The sequence below is a fragment of the Desmodus rotundus genome, chromosome 2 (assembly GCF_022682495.2).
Source record: "Desmodus rotundus isolate HL8 chromosome 2, HLdesRot8A.1, whole genome shotgun sequence".
NCBI classification, from domain to species: domain Eukaryota; kingdom Metazoa; phylum Chordata; class Mammalia; order Chiroptera; family Phyllostomidae; genus Desmodus; species Desmodus rotundus.
The window spans coordinates 99,044,218-99,056,261 of NC_071388.1; the positions used below are offsets into that span (position 1 = coordinate 99,044,218).

The 12,044-nt window shown below is 38.2% G+C and overlaps 1 protein-coding gene across 3 annotated transcripts in view; it reads left to right on the forward strand.

Annotated features, from left to right (window-relative positions):
- EAF2 (ELL associated factor 2) overlaps positions 1 to 12,044 on the forward strand; it is a 57,779-nt gene that overhangs the window by 4,375 nt on the left and 41,360 nt on the right. Inside the window, exon 2 of one of the 3 annotated variants that reach the window (XM_024578140.3) lies at positions 10,158 to 10,252. The exons of the other annotated variants lie outside the window; for them this stretch is intronic. Within the exon in view, the coding sequence (XP_024433908.1) occupies positions 10,158 to 10,252 (95 nt within the window). The remainder of the gene's footprint in view (positions 1 to 10,157; positions 10,253 to 12,044) is intronic. 3 annotated transcript variants of the gene reach the window in all.

Genomic DNA, 12,044 nt, shown 5'->3' on the forward strand with positions numbered 1-12,044 from the left:
TAAAGATAAAAAGTAATAACTTATGATAAAGGAAAATAACCAGTTTTTAAACACAAAATAGGTTCTACTTAACAGCCTATTGGCAGAATTATACATTAGAGAAACGTTTTTCCTCACCAGAAAACATTTTTTCATTGGTTTTAGAGTGAGAGAGGAAGGGAGAGTGAGAAACATCGTTTGGTTACCTCTCATATGCCCCTGGGCCAGGGATCCTGACTGCCAACTAGGTATGGGCCCTAACCAAGTATCGAACCCTCAACCTTTCAGTTACTGGATGATGCTCTAACCAGCTGAGCCACACTGACCAGGGCAGAGATGCTTTGTTTGACCCACACAGTTAACTATTTAGAAGTATCATGAATGAGTTGTAAATACTCCCAAATCAAGATCTTTTATACAGAAATCTGGATTACCAGCTTATCTTTTAAAAATCAGAAGATAATCTGGCAATACCTAGCCCATAGTCTTTTTGGCAGCAATAGGCTGGAGCCAAGTTATAGTTGTCTCTTGAGATTGGACTTATTTATTCTCTGGGTCTCTGTGGTTCCTGCTGGTCTGCTGCCCAAAGGTAACTTTGGGTTACCTTTCTGACTTCAAAGCATTATTTAGATGTAGTCTAATGACAGTCATACCTCCTCAGTATTGTCCTTTGTGTTATTGTCAGAAAAACATGGGAGATCAGAGAGCAATGGTTTTACTCTAGGATGCAATTTCTAATGTTTTACCTATTAATTATGGAGAATTTTGTATTGTCAAATATTAAGTAATGGGTGCCTTCTAATGAGAACAGAAGCATGCTAGTGAAAAGTACAAAAGGAATATGGCAATATCTACCATAAAGAAACAATAGTCTTGCTTTGTTGGTAAGATTTTGAGAATAATTCTTATTAGCAAAATATCTTAATTTCTGGTAAATCAGCAGAAAGAAATAAGTCCCTAAATTATAAACGGGATAACTGAGACATAAGGAAAAGTTGACGAGGTTAAGATATTTTGAAAAGTGGTGGGATAATATTTACATAACAGTTATGTAACAAATTAACATTTACAGAATATAGCCTGTCCATTTATCTGAAATTTATAATTGTTTATATTAACATCATTCTTTTGGAGCAAGAAGAGGATATATCATCTCATTATAAATCTGTATTTTAGGTCTTTTTCCTTCAATGACTATGTATGACATATAAAAGGTAGGAAATAAAGTATAATATAAATCAAGAGCTTAAATTTTATATAATTTATTTTTACTGTGAAAAAAAGATTAGTACCTTATTATTAGTACATTCCTTTGTTTTCTAGGGGGGAAAAGTATATCTGACCTTTACCTAGTTTTCTCAAATAAAATATTAAACTATTAAAAAAGAAAAGAAACAATAGTCTTGAAGTAAAGGTGAATCTACTCCTCAGGAAATAATTGGAAAACAAGCTTCTATACATAATTTATACCTAAAAATAACTTTGGGGGTGGTTCAGAGAAGGTTTAACAAATACAGGGCCCGGCACAAGTAACATCCCTTTTTTTTATTACAAAGTCTTTTATTACAAAATCATAAACATGTAATTCTGTAACATAACAATCACACTCAAGCTCAACACCTGACATTTTAGGTGAAATGTTCAAATCAAAACTATAAATTATTACACCCATATCATTGCCCTACCAACTACACTCAAGCAGGCGTTACTTCTTGTATAAACCAGAGTAAATTACCAAGATCTCTTGTGTACCCATTATATTAAAGGCATTGTGCTAGGAGCCACAATTGTGGAGGAATTAAAGTATGAGGCATTGTGATTTAAAAAATTATTGTCCAATGGGACATGTCCACAAAGAGTGAAAAAATTTCAGGTAATATATGTTAGGTTTTGATGAATGATATGGTAAATGCTACAAATACGGATAAGAATTGAGATTTTGGAAAGTAGGGAAAGGAGCCGGCCAAGATGGAGGCATAGGTAGACAAACTATGCCTCCTTGCACAACCAAAAGAAGGACAACAACAATTTAAAAACAAAAACACCCCGAACTGACAGAAAATCGAACTGTATGGAAGTCCCACAACCAAGGAGATAAAGAAGAAACATTCATCCAGACCGGTAGGAGGGGTGGAGACGGGCAGCTGGGCAGAGAGGACTCATGGCAAGGCGGCGGCTGGCAGACCCAGCAAGGTGGCGGACTGTGGAGCAAGGTGGGCAAAGCTGTAGCTGTCCAGCCAGGCAGCAGCTGGTGGACCAGGTGACAGATCACACAACCCAGGGCTCCAGAGCAGGGAAATAAAGCCTCGAACCATTGATTGAAAACACCTGTGGGGGTTGAGGCAGCAGTGGGAGAAACTCCCAGCCTCACAGGAGAGTTTGTTGGAGAGACCTACAGGGGCCTAGAGTATGCACAAGCCCACCCACTCAGGAAGCAGCACCAAAGGGGCCCAATTTGATTGTGGGTAGCGGGGTAAAGTGACTGAAAACCAGCAGAGAGTGGAGCAAGCGCCATTGCTCCCTCTTGGCCCCTCCCCCACCTATAGCGTTATGCTGCAGCAACCAGTGTTACCCTGCCCGGGTGCACACCTAATGCTTTGCCCGTTTACATAACAGGCGCGCGAAGACCAAAAAAAAAAAAAAAAAAAAAGGCCCAAATGAGAGAACAGATCAAAGCTCCAGAAGAAATACAACTCAGCCACAAAGAGATAGTCAACCTATCAGATGCACAGTTCAAAACACTGGTAATCAGGAAGCTCACAGAATTGGTTGAATTTGGTTGCAAATTAGATGAAAAAATGAAGGCTATACTAAGAGAAACAAAGAAAGATGCACAGGGAACCAATAGTGATAGGAAGGAAACTGGAACTCAAGTCAACGGTATGGCCCAGAAGGAAGAAAGAAACATCCAGCTAGAAAAGAATGAAGAAACAAGAATTCAAAAAAGTGAGGAGAGGCTTAGGAACCTCCAGGACATCTTTAAACGTCCCAACATCCTAATTATAGGGGTATCAGAAGGAGAAGAAGAACAAAAAATTGAAAACTTACTTGAATAAATAATGGAGAACTTCCCTAATCTTGCAAAAGAAATAGACTTCCAGTAAGTCCAGGAAGCTCAGAGCTCAAAGAGGAACACACCACAGCACATCATAATTACATTAGCCAAGATTAAAGATAAGGAGAGAATCTTAGAAGCAGCAAGAGAAAAGGAGTTACCTACAAAGGAGTTCCCATAAGACTGTCAGCTGATATCTCAAAAGAAACCTTACAGGCAAGAAGGTCCTGGCAAGAAGTATTCCAAGTGATGAAAGGCGAGGACCTACATCCAAGATTGCTCTATCCAGCAAAGCTATCATTTAGAATGGAAGGGCAGATAAAGTGCTTCTCAGATAAGGTCAAGTTCAAGAAATTCATCATCACCAAACCCTTATTATATGAAATGTTAAAGGGATTTAAGAAAAAGAAGATCGAAAATAGGAACAATAAAAATGACAGCAAACTCACAGTTATTAACAACCACACCTGAAACAAAAACAAACTAAGCAAACAACTAGAACAGGAACAGAACCACAGAAATGGAGATCACATGGAGGGTTATGAACAGGGGAGTGGAAGGGGGAGAGAGGGGGGAAGGTACAGAGAATAAGTATCATAAATGGTAGGTAGAAAATAGACAGGGGAAGGGTAAGAATAGTATAGGAAATGTAGAAGCCAAAGAACTTACAAGTATGACCCATTGTAAAAAACTCACATGCATGGGAATGTGGGAGGGAGCAGGTGTGCAGGATGGAGTGGAGTGAAGGGGAAATGGGACAAATGTAATAGCATAATCAATAAAATATGTTTAAAAAAAAAAGAAAGTAGGGAAAGGCTTAAACACATCCACCCCTTCAGGGAAGAGGGGACTTTGAAATAGAATTCAAATTCTAAGCAAAAGCACAGGAAAAAGCCAAAGGGCAGGCTTAGGTACTTTGTTACTTTAGCCTTTTGTTGACTGGAAACTAGTTTGTCCTAGGCAAGAATGAAAGAAGTTTCTGAAAAGGTGTTATGAAAGAAGACACAGATATCTTCTCTCCCCATTGATGTTGCTATCAAAGAAACTGATGTAAGAGATTGTTGGCCAAGCTCTCATCTTTTTATTCTAGCTGGATTTTTGTGGTTCCTTATTCTAGCTTTAGCAGATACTAATTGCATGATCTTGGGCAAAGGACTTAATTTCTTATACTCTCACTTCCCTTATCTGTAAGATAGGGATATTCACTACTCTATAGAATTATTAAGAAGCTTAGAGATAAGAGTGACTAGGAAAATTTTTTTAAACAAACTAACCAGCACATAAGTTATAGCTGTTGTTATTATTGTTTTGTTTTATATCTTAGTTCGTTCTCTTGAATTTATCTGCCTTCTCTTTTGCTTTCTACTTTCTCCTCAGAACTCTGTGACACTCAGGCTCAGTTCTGATTTTTCTTTTTAAAATTACTTCTTTTCATCAATTGACACTAACAGTTATTTCTCTCAGCCCAAAACCTCTTTCAAGCATCTAAAATTTAACACCTTAATTATGTTTTATCTTTATCATTACCTTGCTACTACTAACAAATGACTTAATTTATATTCCATCTAATTTTTATGCTCAGTCTTACTACCTAAGGATACATTGTAAAAAACTCACATTTTTCATATTGCTTATATTGTTTTTTGCTCTTATATGCTTTTTTATTTATTTTGTTAATTACATTTTACTGTTAATGCTATTACAGTTGTCCCAAGTTTTCCCCCTTTGCCCCCTCCACCCAGCACCCCCCACTCCCTCATGCATCCCCAGACCAGATTTCATGTCTATGGATCATGCATGTAAGTTCTTTCGATACTCTCTTTCCTATACTGTACTTTACATCCCCATGCCTATTCTGTAACTACCTATTTGTATTCCTTAATCTCCTCACCTTTTCTCCCATTCCTCTCAACACCCCTTCTATCCAGAAACCATCAAAATGCTCTCTGGATCCATGATTCTGTCTCTGTTCTTCTTCTTTGCTTAGTTTGTTTTTTAGATTAAATTGTCAATAGATATGGATTTTTGCCATTTTATTTTTCATAGTTTTGATCTTAATCTTTTACTTAAATAAGTCCCTTTAACATTTCATGTAATACAGGTTTGGTGATGATGAACTCCTTTAATTTTTTAATTTTCTTCTCTGGAAAGCTCTATTTGCCCTTCGATTCTAAATGACAGGTTTGTTGGGTTGAGTAATCTTGGCTGTAGGTCCCTGCTTTTCATGACTTTGAATATTTCTTGCCAGTCCCTTCTAGCAGGCTAGTTTCTTTGGAGAAATCAGTTGACAGTCTTAAGGGAACTTCCCTAAAGGTAACTAATTTATTTTCTCATGTTGCTTTTAAGATGTTCTCATTATCTTTAACCTTTGGTGTTTTAATTATGCTGTGTCTTGGAGTGGACCTCTTTGTATCCATCTTATTTGGGACTCTGTGTGCTTCCTGGATTTGCATGTCTATTTCCTTCACCAAATTAGGGAAGTTTTCTTTCCTGCTCTCTCTCTTCTCCTTCTGGCACCCCTATGATGTGAATGTTAAGTCTCTTGAAGTTGTCCCAGAGGCTGCCTACACTATCTCTTTTTCTGGATTCTTTATTCTTCTTGTTGTTCGGTGTGGTTGCTTTTTGCTTCCTTATGTTCCAAATCATTGATTTGATTCTCAGCTTCATCCACTCTAATCTCATTTCCCTGTGAAGGTTCTTTATTTCACTTAGTGTATTTTTCATTTCTGACTGGACTTTTTAAAAAAATTTTATTGTTATTCAATTACCATTGTATGCCTTTTCTCCCCATCCCTCCACCCCACCCCAGCTGAACCCACCTCCCTCCCCCATCTCCACCCTCCCCCTTGATTTTGTCCATGTGTCCTTTATAGTAGTTCCTGTAATCCCCTCTCCCCACTGTCCCCTCCCCACTACCCCCTGGCTATTGTTAGGTTGTTCTTAACTTCAATGTCTCTGGTTATATTTTGTTTCCTTTTTTCTTCTGTTGATTATGTTCCAGTTAAAGGTGAGATCATATGGTATTTGTCCCTCACCATCTGGCTTATTTCACTTAGCATAATGCTCTCCAGTTCCATCCATGCTGTTGCAAAGGGCATAAGCTCTTTCTTTCTCTCTGCTGCATAAAATTCCATTGTATAAGTATACCATAGTTTTTGGATCCACTCATTTGCTGATGGGCACTTAGGTTGCTTCCAGTACTTGGCTATTGTAAATTGTGCTGCTATGAACATTGGGGTGCACAGGTTCTTTCAGATGGGTGTTTCAGGGTTCTTAGGGTATAATCCCAGCAGCGGAATTGCTGGGTCAAAGGGCAGTTCCATTTTTAGTTTTCTGAGGAAATTCCATACTGTTTTCCACAGTGGCCTCACCAGTCTGCATTCCCACCAACAATGGACTAGGGTTCCCTTTTCTTCACATCCTCTCCAACATTTGTTTGTGGATTTGTTTATGGTGGCCACTCTCACTGGTGTGAGATGGTACCTCATTGTGGTTTTAATTTGCATCTCTCTGATGGCTAGTGATGCTGAGCATCTTTTCATATGTCTCTGGGCCCTCTGTATGTCTTCCTTGGAGAAGTGTCTGTTCAAGTCCTTTGCCCATTTTTTAATTGGGTTGTTTGTCTTCCTGGAGTGGAGTCGTGTGAGTCCTTTATATATTTTGGAGATCAGGCCCTTGTCTGAGGTTTCATTGGCAAATATGTTTTCCCATACTGTTGGTTCTCTTTGTATTTTAGTGCTGTTTTCTTTAGCCATGCAGAAGCTTTTTATTTTGAAGAGGTCCCATTTGTTTATTCTTTCCTTTATGTCCCTTGCTTTAGGGGATGTGTCTTTGAGGATGTTGCTGCGTGGAATGTCTGAGATTTTCCTGCCGATGTTTCCCTCTATGACTTTTATGGTGTTACGACTTATATTTAAGTCTTTTATCCATCTTGAGTTTATTTTTGTGTATAGCGTAAGTTGGTGATCGAGTTTCATTTTTTTGCATGTAGCTGTCCAGATCTCCTAACACCATCTGTTGAAGAGGCTGTTTTTGCTCCATTTTATGCTCCTGCCTCCTTTCTCACTGGATTTTTTTTATGCTGCTGTTGTCCTTACTAATTTCCATGAACATCCTTAGAACCGGTGTTTTGAACTCTGTGTCTGATAGATTGCTTGTCTCCATTTTGCTTAGCTCTTTTTCTGGAGTTTTGATCTGTTCCTTCATTTGGACCATGTTTCTTTGCCTGCTCATTTTGTCAGCCTCCCTGTGTTTGTTTCCATGTATTAGGTAGAACTTCTTTGACTCTATGTCTTGGTAGTGTGTCCTAATGCAGTAGGTGTCTTGTAGGGTCAAGTGGCACAGCCTCTCCTAACACCCAAGTGGGTACTTGAGGTGTACCTTTAGTGTGGGCTGAGTAAACCCTCTTCTTGTAGTTGAACCTTGGTTGCTGTTGGCAGATCAATGGGAGGGATTTACCTAGGCCAGTCAGCTGCAAGGATTGGCTGTGACCACTTACCACCAACCTCCATCCTCCATGGAGGATCAGCTGAGCAGGGATGGGACAGGGTGGTGGTGCTCAGACATGGTCTGTAGCTGTCCACTGGATGCGCTGGACCTGGGATTTCCTAGGTGTTTCGGGCCAAGGTTAGCCCTGACCTGTGTTTTGCCTCACGCCACCTAGCCTGAGCTATAAAGCTATAGGAGATGGCTGCTACTTGTGCTGGGATGGAGATTCCCAGGTGAAGCCAAGCTGTGAATCTAGGCTGGCTGCTGGTAGTTCCAGGCCTGGGGCTCATTGAGGCCAGCTCTTGCTTGTTTGAGAGCAGTTAGGCAGTTGTGGAGCATAAGCCAAGATCTGCCATTCATATGGAAAAGCAGCTTGGGTGGACCCGTAAATTGGGTGGAGTGGAGTGTGTAGGGATCGCCAAGGCAGCTCAAACAGTGTTAGCCAGGTTGACGGAGTCTCAGATATGGCACCATCTTGCCAGCTCTGAGCAGGGAGGATTTAGGAACAGGCCTCTGCTTGCTCTGATGTCAGACACTTCGGTTTCTCTCAGTATGCCACTAGTGCCTTTCAAGCTGCTACCCCAGTACTGGAGCTCAGAAAGAGTAAGTCTGAGTAGCTGAATCTGTTTGTGGGTTCTTTAAAAGGAACTGCTTGGGGCTACAGGAGTTTCTTCCACTGACCCAATTGCCACTGGGTTTGGCAGCCAGGAGTTGTGGGGACTTATCTCCTTGGCACTGGAATCCTGGGCTGGTGGTCGTGGTGTGGGGCTGGGATTCCTCCCTCCTGAGATATCCCTCTTGAATTTTTATCCACCACACATCGGTGTGGTACCAGCCCATTCTGCGTCTGCACTCCTCCTACCAGTCTGGATGAAGGTGGTTTCTTTAATTCTATAGTTGTCAGACTTCCATTCAACTCAATTTCTGATGGTTCTGAGTGATGGTTGTTCTATATTATAGTTGTAATTTTGATGTGGTTGTGCGAAGAGGTGAACCATATCTGCCTGTGCTGCCATCTTGACTGGAAGTCCTCTATCGCTTACACTGTTTTATAAACTTTTTCTTAAAGTCTATAAGTATCAAGATTTGAAGGGACTGTTATTGTATGTATTAAGTATTAAGTTTGAATTAAAGCAGCATGAAGAATAAACCATATTATAAAGAATACTTAGAATTGGTGTTTTAAGGAATAGAGGAATGGATTTAGTTTCTTTTCATAGAGTTGTTATGAGAATTAAATATGAAGTGTTAAGCAAGGTGCTTGGCATATAGTAAGTGTTACATAAATGTTAGGTACTATAACTGATTGTGAAGAGGGCCAACCTTTGTTTATTGGCAGAATGATGATTTGATGAGCACTTAGAAGATTCTCCTTTCCCAAGTTTGCCTATTATAGCTCCCTAATATTCACTAATAAATATTTATTACTTTAGATTCAGACTTTTTACTTTTGGTGCTTCCCAGTTACTATTAAGATAAATCTCTTGGGGTTGAGGGTCATTGGAAGGAGCCTCTCGGGCTGATACTGTTTTTTTCTTAATCTGGTTGCTGATTATATACGTGCCACTTTTGTGAAAATTCATCAGACTTATGATTTATGTTCTATTTTGCATGTATGTTATATTTTAATAAAGAGATAACCTAGAAAAAATATATAACCCAAAGAATTCTATATCTGAATTATCAGTCATTGAAATACAGGGTCCAACACAAATAAGGCTCCTTTTTTATTAGAAAATCATAAGCATGGAATTATGTAATATAACAATATCACACTCAAGCACTCCATATGACATTTTAGGTGAAACGTTCAAATTAAAACGATAAATTATTATACCCATATTATTACCCTACCAACCACACTCAAGCAGGCTTTACTACTGCCGTACCCTGTATATTTATGTGAATTATTTTTAAGTGGTTTTCATATCTTAGAGGTTTTTAAGCTTGTTCAGCATGTGAAGTATCTCAGCACTCTAAATTCCTTCTGGGTGATATATTTTAATGACATCATTTGAATTACAATTTAATTCAATATGAAAACTATTTGAAGTTCTTCTGAAGTGGCAGATATGGTTAAATTTATACATCTCATAGTGGTGTATGTGTCTGTGAAAAACTCAAGCTGTGAAACTAAATAAGAATGCTTTTTCTTAAGTTTCCCCCTGAATATGTATTTGCCATGTATTAATTCATTTTGCATTCTGCTAGGACAGCAAACAAGTAGTAGTAGGCACCTGTGATGGCTTAAAAGAAATTATGGGAGAAAAAGGACTAAAATTGAAAAGATTTGACTAATTTCATCTTTAGCCCATTGTGAAAACACTGACGTTACTTAGTTTTTAGCATTGGAACAGTGTAGTCTAGTTCATATTGATATAAACAGGATTCCGGGGAGCATGGTTTGAAGAATACTGTTTTAGAGTATAGCTATTTCTTTTTTTCTCAGAATTATACATATAAGAATAAGCTAGATTTTGTTTGTGTGTTTGTAATATAAAGATTCCTTTAAGCCATTTTAAGTACTGGTTGTTGAAAAATAATTTATCACTCTGAAACATGCTCATATTTTTGATGTCCAGATATTCAGCTGTTGTTCCATCTTATAAAAGTCTGTGTCTGTATCTGGTTTTAGATGACTTCAAACCTGCTTCTGTTGATACTTCTTGTGAAGGAGAACTTGAGGTTGGCAAAGGTGAACAGGTGACAATAACTCTGCCAAATATAGAAGTGAGTATTTCTATATATTTAGACTAAAGGGATATTTTTGTAAGATTTCCACTAAATTTAAATAAAATAATTACACAACTCATGTAGTAATAGTTAAAGTAATTAATACACACAGAGAAGAAAAAAAACCCTTTATTTTAGGTAAAACAATCTAAAAATATTTTAATCTATTTTTAATTACATTTTATTGACTGCTATTACAGCTGTCCTAATTCTTTCCCTTTTGTCCTCCTCTACACAGTGCCCCTTACTCCCTCAGGCAAACCTCCTACCATTGTTCACGTCCATGAGTCATGTGTATAAGTTCTTTGGCTACTCCATATCCTATACTGTACTGTACGTACCCATGGCTACTCTGTAACTACTTATTTATACTTCTTTATCCCCTCACCTCTTCACCCTCTCTCTCCCTCCCCCTCTCCCATCTGGCAATCATGTGGAAAGTAACTTCTTTTCTCTTGCTGCTTTTAAGAGTCTCTCTTTATCTTTAATCTTTGGCCTTTTAATTATGATGTGTCTCGGAGTAGGCCTCTTTGATCCATCATAATTGGAACTCTGTGTTTCCTGGACTTGCACCAAATTTCCTTCATCAAATTAGGGAAGATTTCTTCCATTATTTTTTCATATTATTCTCATCTTCTTGGCACTGGGACCCTGGGCTCATGGTCCTGGTGTGGGGCTGGGATTTGCTCCTGAGCTATCTCTCTGGAATTTTTATCTACCACATGTGGGTATGGGACCAGCCCGTTCTGTGTCTGCACCCCTCCTACCAGTCTGGATGGATGAAGTTTCTTTAATCCATAGTTGTCAGACTTCCATTCAGCTCAATTTCTGACGTTCCTGAGTTATGGTTGTTCTATATTTTAGTTGTAATTTTGATGTGGTTGTGCAAAGAGAGAGCCAGGTCTGCCTATGCCTCTATCTTGACTGGAAGTCTTAATCCATTTTAAAAGTTGCAACAGTTATATCAAATAATTTGATATAATTGGATGTCTAAATGAGTATTTTTTAAATTACTTCTATAAGTCAGATTGTATATTCCAAGTTAGGAATAATACATATCCCCTGCCTTCTAGTCCTAATCTGTAAAAGCAGATAGACATGTAAACATGTAGTATTATAAGTTAGAGCATGTACAAAATTCTGTGCAAGCTCATACGTGGAATCAAATACTCTATCTTGTGGAATCTTAGAAAGCTTCCAATAAAGATGCTGTTTGAGCTGAGCCTTAAAGGACAAGTCAAATATCATCAGGTAGAAAGAGTAGAATTTTCTGGGCAGAAGAAATAGTATGTGAAAGACTACTGGTGAAAGAGCAGTAAGTTTGTGGAATAAGTGAATTAATGTAGTACATTACAGAGTAATGAATATAACTATAGGAGTAGAATCCAGAAATGTAGGTTGGTATTAGATTGTGAAGAATCTTTTATGTTGTGGTATAATATTTGGACTTTATCTAGGTATTAGAGAACTATCAGAGATTTTTAAGCAGAGAGCTGAGATGAATAAATTTGTGCTTTTTGAGTGATTTTACCATTAGTTTAGGGAATAGGGTAGAAAAGAAAGAGACTAAGGTCAGGGAGGCCTTAACCAAACATTTTAAATTTTGACCACTTTTTAAATTTCCAGATTTATCCAAGTAACACTATTTACATAATTATACAAATTCTTTGTTATATGCTCTAGTTTTCTCAGTCCTTGAGTTACAAATTTCTTAGCATTCAGCTTAAGTTTCTTTCTTTTTTCTTTTATACTGACTTGATCTCTGAAAAGAAAAACCAAAACTGTAACT